The following is a 16,954-nucleotide window of genomic DNA, read 5'->3' as shown; positions in this document are numbered from 1 at the left end:
TTTTTGTGATCTCTGTAAATTCAAATATACAGGCAGCCTCCAAGTTTAATGATAAGTTTGGTCACCGTAAATTAATTTTAAGACATTATATGTTAAAAACGAACCCGCATATCAATCTGCCTCCAGTTAATGACAGTTTATGCAAGCCTGCTGAAGCCTTATAGTACAGTGGACAGACTTAGCATTAACAGTCCTTATGAAACGTTGACTCAGACTGATGTGCTGTTATTACATACATACTATAACCTATAACTACCATTATATTTTTCTCAATTTTCAATTCACGTTTGGGAATGAGGGTCTGAAACTCGTCTCCTGTTCATATATGTATTACAGTACAGTAAATATAAGTTTGGTATCTGTGAAGTTCCTATCCATAAAGTTTTCATAGGTTGCATCCCTGACAGATACTAAAGGAGTGCAATACATTATTTGGAAACATTCTTTATTTTTTTGCAACTTGAACTCATCTTGCATATATTTTTTAGCAAGAGGAAAGGGATGACAGAAAAGGTGAATACTCAGTAATGCTTAAATAAGTACAGTAACAGGATTGACACATTGCTTCCTACACTGCAGGTTTGTGCTGTATGTGAATGGGGATAAACGGATCACGGACATCCGAGCTAATGATGGACAGTGGCACCTGGTGTGTGCCACTTGGTCAAGCAACAATGGAACTTGGGCTGTTTACCTTGATGGTGAGAGGAAGGATAATGGCATTGGCCTTGCTGAAGGTGCTACCATTAATGGTAAGTAAATAGATGCTAAATCTAGAGTGAAAGTTAGTGGTGGTTATGCTGAGAAAAGTGAAGGTGCCAGTGTAAGACTGATGGTGTGCCAATACTAATACATGTCGAATTACCATAATCAGTTGTACACATCCTTACTAGGCATTTAGGCATAATTATTCAGTAATAAACAAACAAATTTTAGTTTCAAAATTTATATAATTCTTTCTTTCTTTCAACATACCAGCCGTATCCCACTATTTATATAATTGTTAAAAAAAATTAGGTGACATCTCTTTCATATATTTTGAAAACCACCAAGTTGAGCATAGCATTTTGGGCAGAATAAAACTAGAACTTAAAATTACTTGACACTATCTAATTGCATAGATGAAGGTAGATTATTTGAATTCTGAGGCAAATATAATTAAGTTTTCTAAAGATATTTAGCCTCTGTCATTGTTAAGATCATAACCTCAGAGTGTCAGAGATGTCATTGTTGGATATTTTATTATAAGAATATAGAAAGCAAAAGTATGTTATCAAATGCTTAGTCACTCTTGTCATGGAGCACAGGTTCAGGAACACTGGTGTTGGGACAGGAACAAGACCAACGTGGAGGCAGCTATAGTCCACAGGAGAGCTTCATAGGAGAGATGACATTGGTGAATGTGTGGAGTGAGGAGCTGAATCCTTCTAATGTGGAGGCTATCTTCAGCCAGTGTGATAGATATGTGGGCAGCACCCTGGGTTGGCCAGACTTCCAACCTGGTATAAAGGGTCAGATTACAGTAAGTTGTGTTGCAGCCACTACTTTAAATTTTATAGATTTTTTTTTCGAGATGCCGGCTGTCTCCCACAGGAGAAAGGGATTCTAGCCCCTTGCTTCCTTTATAGATTCAGGAACATTTAAATTTTTATTCATATTTATATAATGTAACAGTGACTATAATAGTATAGAGTTCTCCCAATGATTAATTCCCTTGTACATTTAACATTGTTTTTTATTTCTGCATCTTGTCTTGAAACTTATAAACATTAAATGGAGGATTTCATAAAATTAAGAACTGCCTCACAGAAAAGCATTACTCATGCTAATATTACATAAAAATAAAATAAAAATAAATTCTGTGACTTGACATTGCCTCTGAATAATTGTATTTAGCTATTAAATTTCCCTTCCCGTATTGTTTGTAATGGCTTCACAAAGCTCTTGGAGAGGGAAATGTTGCCACAAAAAAAGTCTCATTAGTTGCAGTTGTCTCCTTTTACCTAACAAATTTCCCTTCAACTGTAAATTGCCTTCCAACAGGTGAAGAGTTCAACCTTCTGCCGAGGTTGTGGTGTGCCACGAGTACCTGAGAATGGCAGTTTGCAGAAGAGCAGGGAAGGTGCAGGTGCTCATGTCATTGTTACCTGTGATACTGGCTTCAAGCTGTACCAAGGCCAGAGTGAGCGTACCTGCCTTGTCTATGGCTCCTGGTCTGGCAAGGAGCCAGAGTGTCGACGTAAGTGGTGCCCTCATTAGTTTGTATTGTCATTATAAGTTACTCTCTCCTATGTGCCAGTTATGTATGTATAGTTATATTATCTTGTTCTAGTAAATGTAGCATTGTTAATACAAAAATCAGCCAAATACTGAAGTTATCTTACTGCTTATAGCAATATTTGATGTACATTACCTTCAGTTGAAAACAAAATGCATTGCAAGGCTATAGGTAATAGAAAACTTCCACAAAAAAGCATTACATATGCAAGTTTATTTAATTATAGAGTGATTAAAAAATTACAAAATAATGTTTGTAAATTCATTATAACAAGAACAACAACTAACCACAACAGCAATAATAATAACAACAACTAACCACAACAGCAATAATAATAACAACAACAATAGCCACCTAATTACAATAAAGTAACAACTACAATAACAGTAAGTACAAGGATATGTAGGTTGATGCACACACAAGGTCAAAGATGTATTTATGTCTGTTTAGTTTGGTTTGTCTCTGGGACCTATTGTAGCCTTCTAGCAGTAACTATAGTTTCCCATCAAGGAGGGTGCCTTGATGCTGCTGAAAGGCTCTTGATCCAACCTGATTACCTTCTGTTTCCCAGATACTGTATGACCTTTAAAGGCTTAGTTAGAACTTCACCTTAAATGTGATAATTTAGTTTATTTTGCTTTGTGTGGCACAGGCATCAGCTGCAGCTTCCCAGGTTACCTATTGAATGGCCATATGGAAGGTAACAGCTACAGCTATGGTGACACCATCAGCTTCACCTGTAATCCTGGCTTCTTCTTGAAGGGCGACACTGAGAGGACCTGCCAAGTTGATGGCAAGTGGAGCGGTGAACACCCTCACTGTGATGGTAAGTGCCAGGGTTCCTCTTGAAGGTGTTGCTGGGAAGAGGAGTGAAGAGATCTCAAGAGTTCCTCTTAAAGGTATTGCAGAGGAGAGGAGTGAAAGGATCTCATAGTAGAAGTTAGTGCCAGAGTTCCTCCTGAAGGTATTGCTGGGGAGAAGAGTGAAGGGATGTCACAGTAGTGGTTAGTGCCATAGTTTCTCTTCAAGGTGTTGCTGGAGAGAGGAGTGAAGGGATCCATCCCATGGTAATGGTTAGTGCCAGGGTTCCTTTTGAAGGTACTGCTGAAGGGAGATAAAAAAAGATATCTTTGTCTCAAGAAGATACTTTAGAGTTACAATAGTAGGCTAACAGTGTAGTAGGCTAACAAGGAAAAGCCCATCATTATACATAGCATTTCTGCTTTTTTTTTTTTTCACAGGATTCGACAAGGTTAGGTTAAGGATCCTTGGCTTTATTGACAAGCTATTTATGGGTTAAGGATTCCTAACTTTATTGACAAGCTAAGAGCTGTTAATTACATCAGCTCATTTGAAAGCATTTTTATTGTTATGAGACATACAAGTAGGGAACAGGATGAAGTTGGAGCCATCTGTGGGCCAGCATTTTCATTTGATCAACTGACTTTATCTCGTTGACATCATAATGCTGTACGAATGTGTTCCATACTCGAGTCATCCTGGGGATAAATGATCTCCTTGAAGAAGGCTTAGGCTATACTTTTCATTATCTTGCTTCTTATTTATTTATCTGAATAAGCCTTTCGTGAGCTAGGGGGCGGTTTAGCTTTTTTATAGTTAGTGTTTTGATTTTTGTGAGCAGTGTATATCAAGTTATGTTGTCTAACATTGAAGCTCTCTACTACACAATTTATATTTGCTTGATGGTATTGATCAAGTTGTTAATTGACAGTTTATTATGGAATCTGAAAGTAATTTTTATGAATATAATTTCAATAACTACAACTGAAGAATGAAGAGTTGCTAAAAGGACACTAGGAAGTGTTTCCTCATAGTATGGTAGATCAGTGAATAGGTTTACAAGGGCTTCAGTGGAAATAAGTTGCTTTGTCTGGCTTGTTTTGGGGGTTATCCTAGGTATGTATGATAATTGTACTTATGTGTACTTGTGCTTAAATAAACTTACAAGAGGAGGTAATAAGTATTGTAGCCACCAGAGGCTTTTAAAAACTTTTACTATAAATTAAATATTAAAGATTGTACACCATAAGCTTAGTTCTGCTCCTGTAGCTATCAACAGATGTTGCAATTACAAACTAGTAATGACAGACGGTATTATGCATTTCTCTGTACTGAAAAGTATTTACTAGTCTTTGATTTGTGACAGAAAATCTGACTATCATATTCTGCTCATTGTAAGAACTTTGTATCTTGATAATTAGTGCATTCTTATCCCAAACATTAAGCCTAAGAGGAATTAAATTGTGATTTTGTGAAGATCATATCATCATCATACTCAGGATTTCTAGTGTTTACCTGGAGTTTACCTAGAGAGGGTTCCGGGGGTCAACGCCCCCGTGACCCAGTCTGTGACCAGGCCTCATGGTGGCTCAGGGCATGATCAACCAGGTTGTTACTGCTGACTACACACAATCCAACATACGAGCCACAACCCGGCTGGTCAGGTACTGACTTTAGGTGCTTGTCCAGTGCCTGCTTGAAGACAGCCAGGGGTCTATTGGTAATCCCCTTTTCCAGCTTACTCAACAGTTTTTTCTCATTATAGTGCAGTTGGACAACACCTCTGTCATTCATAACTATAATTTTTTAAGGGGTGGACCAGTAATCCAGTGGAAGGCCTTGGTCAGATGACCATCAGCTCTAGCTGTAAGTCATCATATGACCAAGACTCATATCAGGAAACACTATTCCTGTTTCCTCACAAACCTTACCTAACCTAACCTCTGTTATGGGTAGTGTATTGAAGTTTGTAATGCTTATATAAATTTATTCAAGAAAAACTTGTCCTAGCTGTTTATTCCTCTTCTGAAGGTACATTTTGTCTTCGTTTTAGTGATTAAGTGCCCACACCTGAATGCTGGCCCTCATGGGAAGGTGATGTCACTTCTAGGAGACTACATGCCTACCAACCAGATTTCCTTCAGGTGTGAGGCAGGCTATCAGATGGATGGTCCCAAGACCCTCACTTGTGGTGGTGATGGTGAGTGGGATGGACAGCCCCCTTCTTGTCAGTCGGAAACTTGTGGAGAGTTCCCTAGGTAAGGTAACAGTGAACAAGGGATCAAAGATGCTAACAAAGATACAATTATGAAGGTCAGGTAAATCTAGAGGCTGAGTAGATCATGATACTTTTTTATTTAACGATATTGGGTACAGGAGCAGTGGTGCAACCCTACTCATTTCAAATTCAGTTCAAATTAATGCAGTCTCATCCCCAGCATTAAGCCTCAGAAAAGTTAATGTACTTGTGGTTTTGTACCCTGTATATGTTACTTTGTGATACACAGTAGAAACCAGCTAGCTATATTTTTTTGTCATATTCCATTACATAGAATGGGTTTTGTGTATCAGATAATGAAATCTGTCAGCCTAAGACATTAACCCTTAAACGGTCCAAACGTATATATACGTTTTTTCAACATCTGAAAGTATGTAAAAAAATATAGATCTTCTTTTTTGTTTTACATTTGAAAATGTGTAAAAAACTTTTATCTATATTTTTTTTTTGTTATATTTGAAAATATGTAAAAAAAAGTAGATCTACTTTTGTAGCAATACGAATTTGAACGTCGATCTGTTTGGACCGTTTAAGGGTTAAATAAAAAATGGCAATTTGACATTTTTCTCCAATGATAGTTGATAGGCATCCATATTAATTAGATATGTGTATGTTAGCCCCTTGACTGTCGCAATCCCAAATCCTGAGGTGTCTCCTGGTGTCGCAAAATTGAAAAAAAAAAAATTATTTTTTCTTATGAAATGATAGAGAATCTTTTCCCGATTGTAATGACGCTAAAAGAACAAAATTTAATGGAAAACTGACGGAATTACGTTCTCAGTGATATTTACGAATCGGCGATTTCACCCACTCTGAGCCCTATTTTTGGTTAATTCCATTGTTCCAGTCGACCAAACTCATAGCTATTTCTTTAGAACTCCATTTTTTCTATCGACTGAGTACAAGAAACTGCCCATTTACCAATTTCAACTACACAATAACGTGGTCAGAAATTTGCAATTTGGCCAATTTCATGGAAATTAAAAAATATGACAATTTCAAAATAGGGTCCAGAATGAACAATGCAGACATTCCTGGCTCTAAAATAACATTTTCTTTGTTCATCAGTCATGTCTCCAGGCCCCTCTGATATTACTCTTGCTTTCTATTTTGAATTTTTATTCAAACAAAAAATAGAAGATTTACTGTTATGCAGACTACTGCAATATTGTAATAATTGTATAAATAATGTCAACCCATTCATGACTGCATATTAGAATGGCTAGTTGGACATTTATTGGACAATGACATCATTTGTTTACTTTTGAACATAAGCAAAAATCAAACATTTCCCCTACTTTGAGCTCCATTTCAAGGTTCTTTTCATAGTAAAACCAATCAAAATCACCATGTTTTCCATTCTATTAAATGAGACCAAGAAAACGAGAATACAACCATAAATACTATACGAAAATTGACCACAAAGTCTGCATTTCAATTAAAAAAAAAACGATTGAGTTTTTTTTTTCTCATTATGCACTGCGTGCTGCAGGATTTTTTTGATATGGTGCACACTGACCACACAGACCCATTCTCTCACATGTGGGCCTACCAGCTTTCTCCTGCTTGATTTGAAGCCGCTAGAATTTATGAGTATATATATACGTCAAAAACGGTGGCTCGTAAGACGTATATATACGACCAAAACAGTCAAAGGGTTAAATCACCAATTAAAACATGTATGATCATAAATCTTAATATGCTTTTCTTCCACACCTGCAGCATTGTCAATGGGTATGTTGAGGGTGGACCTTCGGTGAGGCCTGGGGAGCAAGTGGTGGTCAAGTGTGATTTTGGCTACAAGTTGGAGGGTGACGCTCTGGTCACTTGCAAAGATGACTCAACGTGGTCCCGCCCACTGCCCAAGTGTGTCACACCCAAGTGCTCAAAGCCACCAGCAGTTCAACATGGCACAGTTAAGGCAAGTCACTATCCCTTTGTTAGTGACTCCCTTCAAGAGTTTCATGACCAGTGAAGGGCTCTTGATATAAGGAATTTGTTATTATCCTCCCTTCTTTAAATATATTCTGGTTACCTTCCATTTGCCAGGTGGTGCATAAGATTAAATGCTCTTTTGCAAGTAATGTGTATACCTGGAGTATACCTTGAGTGTGTTCTGGGGGTCAACATCTCCACAGCCCTGTCCATGACCAGGCTTCATAGTGGATCAGGCTGTTACTGACAGCCACATGCAATCCAGCATATGAACCACAGCCCAGCTGGTCAGGTACTGACTTTAGGTATCTATCCAGCTCCCTCTTGAAGACAGCTAGGGGTTCTGTTGGTAATCCCCCTTATGTATGCTGGGAGGTAGTTGAACGGCCTTGGCTTCCTGACACTTACTGTGTTATCTCTTAATGTACTCATGGCACACCTGCTTTTCATTAGTGGGATGTTGTACCATCTGCTGAGTCTCTTGCTTACATATGGAATGATTTCCATATGAAAATTTGTATTACCGTATTAATATGTAAAGTTTTTAATATACATGTATTAAGTATGTTTTAGAATTATACATTAAATTTTTATTATATAGAGTATTCAAATGTGCAAACAGTTAACCTATATTTGTAACACTATTATAACTTTTTGAAAAATAAAAATTACAATATTTTTATTATTATTATTATTATTATTACAGGTACGGGCTTCAGCCACATCCAAAGAGGCAGTGTATAAGTGTGACTTTGGTTATGTCCTTGTGGGAGCCAAGACTCTGGAGTGTGGTGCTGAAGGAGAGTGGAATGGCCCCTGGTCCACTTGTGAGGGCCTTCCTTGTCCTGACCCAGAGGTGCCTTCACATTGCTCTATACCCCAACAGGATGTCTGGCGAGTGGGTGATATTCTGACATATGAGTGCGAAGTGGGTTATAAATTGGTCGGCGATGCCTTTCGTACCTGTGCTAGTAATGGGTATGATGCTGAATGGCAGGGAGAGACTCCAGTGTGCCAAGCGATCACATGCCCAGTTCCCAACACACCTCAAAATGGGGCTATATCCATAGTTAGTCAACCACCTGTTGCCACAGACTTGTCATCCAGTCCTTTGCTAAGTTTCCCAGAAGTCACTGGAGAAATTGAACTGCTGAGAAGAAGGCGCAGTCCTGACTTTGAGGACTTAGATGTAGAATTTCCACTTGTTGGACATCTGGATGATCCACAGTTCCCCGCTGTGGGTAGTGAGAGTCGGAGTTTTTCCACACCAGATGACGATTTTCCTACATTGTTACAGAACACCGGCAATGTGCCAAGTGATTATGAATATTTTGGCCAACACACTGGACATGCATCAAGTGACTACGAAGATTTTGGCCAAAACACTTTACAGGTATCACGTGACTACGAAGATTTTGGCCAAAACACTTTACGAGGATCAAGTGATTATGAAGATTTTGGCCAGTCATCAGATGGTTTTGAGTATGAACAGAGTGCTGGGCAAGGGCCAGATGACTATGGAGATTTTACGCAAAAAGTACAACCCCCTGGAAACCTTGGTTCAGGTTTTAATGTAGAGCAAAGAGACTATCTGTATGGCACTGAACTAGAGTATGACTGTCGACCTGGCTACAAATTAGTGGGTGCTCCTCGACGGCAGTGCACTGAATCGGGAGAATGGGATCAAGCAGAACCTCACTGTTATGAACAGTACTGCCCAGAGTTGACCCCTGTGCCACATGGCCATATTGTTTACCATGGGTCAGGCATTGACAGTCGTGCAGAGTACGTCTGTGATGAGGGTTACGAACTTGGTGTAGATTTTGAGCTTCTTTGTAATGCTGACAGAACATGGTTGGGTGATGTTCCTGTGTGTCACATTGTTGACTGTGGAGTACCTCCAAGTATAGGCAATGGTACCACTGAAGAAACTGGGACTACATTTGGATCAGTGGTTACTTACAACTGTTTTGAGGGCTTTGTGCTTGAAGGTAGTGTTAATCGCTACTGTAATTCCATTGGCCGCTGGAATGGGTCCATGCCTCGGTGTTTAGCAGTGACATGTGCTGTTCCTCCTGTCATTGATAATGGCTATATAACATTTGAGGGTAACTTGTATGTAAATTCTCCTATAGAATACGAGTGTAAGGAGTGCTTCAAGATCAATGGTACACGGATTAGGCAGTGTCAGGTAGATGGTACATGGACCTTGGAAGAACCAACATGTAGCCTGGCATACTGCGATGTCCTACCAAAGAGTATCCCCAATGGGCGTGTAATTGGTGATGATAACTCGTGTGGTTCACTAGTGGAATTCGAATGCTCACCTGGTTACCAGCTAAATGGGAGACAGAAGGCAACATGCTTGGATGATGAGAGATGGAGCTCTCCTACACCAACATGTGAGAGAGTCAGCTGTAGCCTTCCAGCACGGTTGCCAAATGGGAAACATATTGGTTCATCTTATAAATTCACTGATAAAATCACATATCAGTGTAATGAAGGTTATGTGATGCAGGGACCTGGCTTACAGGTATGCCAGGCAGATGGGACATGGTCAGATTCACCCCCATATTGTGCAGTTGTCAACTGTACAAAGCCCAGAGGACCCTCCAATGGCAAGGTGCGTCTTAATGGGCTCTTTTTTGGCTCTTATGCAAGCATTGTGTGCGATCCTGGGTTTACTTTACAAGGTGAAAGAAGACTAATGTGTGGTTCTACAGGCAAGTGGGATAAGGCAATGCCCCACTGTCAAGCTGTCATATGCCCACCAGCACTTCAGCCCTTACATGCTACTTATAACTCTACTGAGTTGGAGTTTGATGCTTTCACAGTTCTCCAATATAAGTGTAAGGAAGGCTACTACACCACAGCAAACGGTACTCTACTTACTTGCAGTGCAGCAGGAAAGTGGGAGGGCAGTGTTATACAGTGTTTTCCAGTGAACTGTGGTGATCCTGGGACACTGCCTCATGGCTACATCACAGGTAATGACTACACTTATGGTAGTCAAGTGAAATTTACTTGTGATACAGGATACAAGCGCCTTGGTGCACCCACCGCTGAATGTGAGGCTGATGGATCCTGGAGCAACTATGCTACTTCATGTTTACAAATTACCTGCCCAGAGCCACCACAGGTTAACTTTGGAAAGATGATAATGAGAAGCGAAAATAGTGTTTTTGGTGCCTCTGTGGCTTATCAGTGCAATGCAGGTTACATTCTGATGGGTAACTTCAATCGCACTTGTGACATAAATGGACTATGGACTGGAGTTTCCCCAATATGCCAGCCTGTTAAGTGTCCTGAGCCTTTTGAATCCATCAACTCTGTGCGCATAGGCAATGTGTTTGAGTACAATCATACTGTATTGTATTCATGTAATGAAGGGTACACCATGAAGGGAAATGCTGAGCTTGTGTGCCAGGCTGATGGCACTTGGTCTGACCAGATACCCATCTGTGAGATGATAACGTGTCCTAAAATCCTCGGTATTCCTCATGGAACCTGGAAGTTGAAGGCTTTGGGTGAGTATCCTGTCAAGACTGAAGCACTCACATCAACAGACCATGGTAATGGAAGTGCTAAAGGTCATAGCAAGACAAACATCTCCTCCAAACTCCAGTCACTGGTAGAAGGTGTGAGAGGTGAGGAATTAATCCATAAATTTGGAGATGTTATTGAATTTCGATGTAATTCTGGCTATTCAATGGCATCTAATGGTCTTCTTGAGTGTACAGAAAATGGTTGGAACAGTCCTGTACCTCAGTGCCACCCAATTGCCTGCCCCATCCCCATCAACATTCGTCGAGGCACAATCATAGGTGGTGACTACACCTTCGGGGCTACCATTCGTTATGAGTGTGAGGAAGGACACGAGCTTGTTGGTGTAGCCAGCAGGACCTGCCAGGCTAGCAAGAAGTGGACAGATACAGAACCTCTCTGCAGGGCTATAGAGTGCCCCAGACCAGCACACTTGGAAAATGGTCAGACCAATGGAGAAAGCATCAAGTACCGTTCCATTCTCTCATATGTATGTGACTCTGGATTCAGGCTTGAGGGTCTTGCAACCAGGTAAGTGCTGTCATCACTCTCTTGGTAACCTTCTTTTTCCACTATTATTTACATTGTCTGTTGTATGCAAATTTCCATCACCATGTCAGTCTCTCTCAAATCTACTCTACCTTATTTCTGTCACTCACAAGCACTTCCATGCTTATTTTTCAGTTTCAAAGCCATAACAGTCAGTGTTGTCTCCTTGATCTCCATTTTACCATAAGTTTGATGCCATGTAACCCTTTACTGACATCTACTAATATGCCTGTCTATACCAGGATATGCCAGAGTAATGGTAACTGGACTGGGGAGCAACCTGTGTGTATTGAACTCGTGTGTGATATGCCCAACGAGGTCATTCATGGCATCCGCAATATTATCAGTCTCAAGGTATTATTTGCAAGATAGTGCATTTTTAAGTCTGTTTTGTATTAATGTATTTTGTAATAGTAGATGGTATAAGAATACTGACAGGTTGTAGTTGATAAAGACAAAAAAAGCAGTTGGAATTTCTTATTACAATTCACCTGCACAACAGGCAAACACATAGTAAGCTCAATTCAAGATTGGTTTTCACTTTTAGTGTTTTCTTATATAGATTTTATATAGATATAATATTAAATTTGGAGACCATTTTTTTTTCTTTTTGTGCAAAATGACATACAGTAATATCAACAGTGAGTGCAGTACTTTAATTCTCAAACAATATTCTAGTGCCCCTCAAAAACTAGGGTATATGTGTACAGTACATGAGATATACCATATGAGAAAGTAAAGATTTTTGGAGAAAAAAAAAAGTCAGAGGTCATCTTATACAAGAAACCTGGCTATTCTCAAGTATATACCCTAGGATTATTTCCATAGTTATAACAAGCCTTGCCAACACATCCCAGCACCAGCAACAGTAACCTGTTCAATATCCTACTTGGCCTTTTGTTTCCCTCCCATACTCAGGTTGGAGGAACAGTGCGGTACTCATGCATCGAAGGTTACCGCATGGAAGGATCTGGGACCCTCAACTGTATCAGTGATGGCAAGTGGGATGCCCAGCCCCCATTATGTGTACAGGTGGACTGTGGCCTCTCCCCTTCAGGCACTAATGTCATTGTCCATGGCACTCACACCGTCTATGCCTCTAAGGTGGGTAATGTCTACTCACTTTCACTGATAAACAGATTGAAAATAGTAATTAACACCAACATTGTGAATAAGGTACAAATGCAGTATTAGGGCAGTTATTAAGATGTTCTACCTGTCAGGGACTTGATCAGTCCAGTACAGAGAATTTTAGTTTTTTTTTTTTTCAACAAGTCAGCCATCTCCCACAGAGGCAGGGTGACCCAAAAAGAAAGAAAATCCCTAAAAAGAAAATACTTCCATCATCATTCAACACTTTCAGCTCACTCACACATAATCACTGTCTTTGCAGAGGCACTCAGATATGACAGTTTAGAAGTCCCTCCAAACAGTCAATATCCCAAACCCCTCCTTTAAAGTGCAGGCATTGTACACTTCCCATTTCCAGGACTCAAGACCAGCTAACTGGTTTCCCTAAATCCCTTCACTAAATAATACCCTGCTCACACACCAACAGCTCATCAGGTCCCAAAAATCATTCGTCTCCATTCACTCCTATCTAACACGCTCACACACACTTGCTGGAAGTCCAAGCCCCTCGCCCACAAAACCTCCTTTACCCACTCCAACCTTTTCGAGGACAACCCCTACCCCTACTTCCTTTCCCTACAGATTTATACACTCTTCAATCCATTCTCTCTAAATGACCAAACTACCTCAACAACCCCTCTTCAGCCCTCTGACTAATACTTTTAGTAATTCCTCACCACCTCCTAATTTCCACACTCCAAATTCTCTGCAAAATATTTACACCACACAATGCCCTTAGACAGGATATCTAAACTGCCTCCAGTCACCTCCTTGCTGCAACATTTACAACCCAAGCTTCACACCCGTATAAGAGTGTTGGTATCACTATACCCTCATACATTCCCTTCTTTGCCTCCATAGACAATGTTTTTTTTTTTTTTTTGTTTCCACAGATACCTCAATGCACCACTCACCCTTTTTCCTTCATCAATTCTACGGTTAACCTCATCCTTCATAAACCCATCCGCTGACAAGTCAACTCCCAAATATCTGAAAACATTCACTTCTTCCATACCCCCTCTCTCCAATTTGATATCCAATTTTTCTTTATCTAAATCGTTTGATACCCTTATCTTCTTACTCATATCTATGTTCACTTTCAACTTTCTACCTTTAAACACCCTCCCAAACTTGTCCACTAGCCTTTGCAGCTTTACTTTAGAATCTCCCATAAGCACAGTATCATCAGCAAAAAGTAACTGTGTCAACGCCTATTTTGTACTTGATTCCCCATAATTTTATCCCACCCCACCCCAACACTCCAGCATTTAATTTTTTACAACTCCATCTATAAATATATTAACCATGGTGGCATTACACATCCCTGTCTAAGACCTACTTTTACTGGGAAGTAATCTCCCTCTCTCCTACATACCCTAACCTGAGCCTCACTATCCTCATAAAAACTCTTTACAGCATTTAGTAACTTACTACCTATTCCATACACTTGCATGGATGAATGAATGCCTGCACTATATACATGTATTCTGAAACTCTTACAACCATCTCATTTACTTCAAAGATGCTAAATTACATCATCAGAGAAACTGATCAGCTCCCTAGATACTGTTTAGAATCTGCTTTTGATGTCATTACCAACACCATCACAAAATCTAGCAGTTTTATGATTTCACGTGTTCTCACTAGACTCATCATGCCCAACCCTGGCACAGCCAATACTTAGTTCCACCTTCACATGCAAACCCTGACCTGTGACCCGTTATATACTCTTTCGTTAATTTCAATTTTCTGTCATGTATGGATAAAAATCCATGGTGGGTGAAACAGCTCCTTAATAAATGTTCTGATACCGCATTTGTGCCTTACTCACATAGTGCACTCTGGTAATATTGAGGGGTAAAAGTATTGTTAATTTGATTGATTTTGCTTAGTACGCCTTATCAGATTTTTTTTAAACATTTTTTTTTTATTAGCACACTGGCCGATTCCCACCAAGGCAGGGTAGCCCGAAAAAGAAAAACTTTCACCATCATTCACTCCATCACTGTCTTGCCAGAAGGGTGCTTTACACCACAGTTTTTAAACTGCAACATTAACACCCCTCCTTCAGAGTGCAGGCACCTGTACTTCCCATCTCCAGGACTCAAGTCCGGCCTGCCGGTTTCCCTGAATCCCTTCATAAATGTTACTTTGCTCACACTCCAACAGCATGTCAAGCATTAAAAACCATTTGTCTCCATTCACTCCTATCAAACACGCTCACGCATGCCCGCTGGAAGTCCAAGCCCCTTGCACACAAAACCTCCTTTACCCCCTCCCTCCAACCTTTCCTAGGCCACCCCCTACCCTGCCTTCCTTCCACTACAACAGACTGATACACTCTTGAAGTCATTTTGTTTTGCTTCATTCTCTCTACATGTCCAAACCACCTCAACAACCCTTCCTCAGACCTCTGGACAACAGTTTTGGCAATCCTGCACCTCCTCCTAACTTCCAAACTACGAATTCTCTGCATTATATTCACACCATACATTGCTCTCAGACATAACATCTCCACTGCCTCCAGCCTTCTCCTCGCTGCAACATTCATCACCCATGCTTCACACCCATATAAGAGCGTTGGTAAAACTATACTCTCATACATTCCCCTCTTTGCCTCCAGAGACAAAGTTCTTTGTCTCCACAGACTCCTAAGTGCACTGCTCACCCTTTTCCCCTCATCAATTCTATGATTCACCTCATCTTTCATAGACCCATCCACTGGCACGTTCACTCCCAAATATCTGAATACATTCACCTCCTCCATACTCTCTCCCTCCAATCTGATATCCAATCTTTCATCACCTAATCTTTTTGTTATCCTCATAACCTTACTCTTTCCTGTATTCACTTTTACAAGGCAGGGTGACCCCAAAAAAAAAGAAAGAAAATCCCCAAAAAGAAAATACTTTCATCATCATTCAACACTTTCACCACACTCACACATTATCACTGCTTTTGCAGAGGTGCTCAGAATACAACAGTTCAGAAGCATATACGTATAAAGATACACAACATATCCCTCCAAACTGCCAATATCCCAAACCCCTCCTTTAAAGTGCAGGCATTGTACTTCCCATTTCCAGGACTCAAGTCCGACTATATGAAAATAACCAGTTTCCCTGAATCCCTTCACTAAATATTACCCTGCTCACACTCCAACAGATCGTCAGGTCCCAAGTATCATTCGCCTCCATTCACTCCTATCTAATACGCTCATGCACGCTTGCTGGAAGTCCAAGCCCCTAGCCCACAAAACCTCCTTTACCCCCTCTTTCCAACCCTTTCGAGGACGACCCCTACCCCTCCTTCCTTCCCCTATAGATTTATATGCTTTCCATGTCATTTTACTTTGATCCATTCTCTCTAAATGACCATACCACCTCAACAACCCCTCTTCTGCCCTCTGACTAATGCTTTTATTAACTCCACACCTTCTCCTAATTTCCACACTCTGAATTTTCTGCATAATATTTACACCACACATTGCCCTTAGACAGGACATCTCCACTGCCTCCAACCGTCTCCTCGCTGCTGCATTTACCACCCAAGCTTCACATCCATATAAGAGTGTTGGTACTACTATACTTTCATACATTCCCTTCTTTGCCTCCATAGATAATGTTTTTTGACTCCACATATACCTCAATGCACCACTCACCTTTTTTCCCTCATCAATTCTATGATTAACCTCATCCTTCATAAATCCATCCGCCGACACGTCAACTCCCAAGTATCTGAAAACATTCACTTCTTCCATACTCCTCCTCCCCAATTTGATATCCAATTTTTCTTTATCTAAATCATTTGATACCCTCATCACCTTACTCTTTTCTATGTTCACTTTCAACTTTCTACCTTTACACACATTCTCAAACTCATCCACTAACCTTTGCAATTTTTCTTTAGAATCTCCCATAAGCACAGTATCATCAGCAAAAAGTAACTGTGTCAATTCCCATTTTGAATTTGATTCCCCATAATTTAATCCCACCCCTCTCCCGAACACCCTAGCATTTACTTCTTTTACAACCCCATCTATAAATATATTAAACAACCATAGTGACATTACACATCCCTGTCTAAGACCTACTTTTACCGGGAAGTATTCTCCCTCTCTTCTACACACCCTAACCTGAGCCTCACTATCCTCATAAAAACTCTTTACAGCATTTAGTAACTTACCACCTATTTATTTATTTATTTATTTAGTAATTTTAGCATACATACAGAGGTACAAAAAAATACAGGTAAGAGCAGCATGCCAAAGCCACTTATATGCATAGCATTACGGGCTGGCTTAAAATTAACTTAAGATTAACTAAGCAATGATGAAATCAGTGATAAAACATTATTGTAAACAGATAACTATAAAGCACAAATGAGTATTACAAAGACAGGTCATATGGTTGCATGTTTTGCTGTACATTCAGTCGAAT

At 40.1% G+C, this 16,954-nt stretch overlaps 1 protein-coding gene across 2 annotated transcripts in view; it reads left to right on the top strand.

Annotated features, from left to right (window-relative positions):
- LOC128702718 (sushi, von Willebrand factor type A, EGF and pentraxin domain-containing protein 1) overlaps positions 1-16,954 on the top strand; it is a 156,814-nt gene that overhangs the window by 65,125 nt on the left and 74,735 nt on the right. For both annotated transcript variants that reach the window (XM_070101987.1, XM_070101986.1), the window contains exons 29-37: positions 580-752; positions 1,308-1,522; positions 2,044-2,239; positions 2,931-3,104; positions 5,133-5,337; positions 7,080-7,278; positions 7,999-11,366; positions 11,627-11,738; positions 12,303-12,488. In XM_070101987.1, coding sequence (XP_069958088.1) covers positions 580-752; positions 1,308-1,522; positions 2,044-2,239; positions 2,931-3,104; positions 5,133-5,337; positions 7,080-7,278; positions 7,999-11,366; positions 11,627-11,738; positions 12,303-12,488 — 4,828 coding nt within the window. The remainder of the gene's footprint in view (positions 1-579; positions 753-1,307; positions 1,523-2,043; positions 2,240-2,930; positions 3,105-5,132; positions 5,338-7,079; positions 7,279-7,998; positions 11,367-11,626; positions 11,739-12,302; positions 12,489-16,954) is intronic.

This window comes from Cherax quadricarinatus, chromosome 79 (genome assembly GCF_038502225.1).
Source record: "Cherax quadricarinatus isolate ZL_2023a chromosome 79, ASM3850222v1, whole genome shotgun sequence".
In the NCBI taxonomy this organism is placed as follows: domain Eukaryota; kingdom Metazoa; phylum Arthropoda; class Malacostraca; order Decapoda; family Parastacidae; genus Cherax; species Cherax quadricarinatus.
This window is presented reverse-complemented; position numbering and strand designations above follow the sequence as displayed.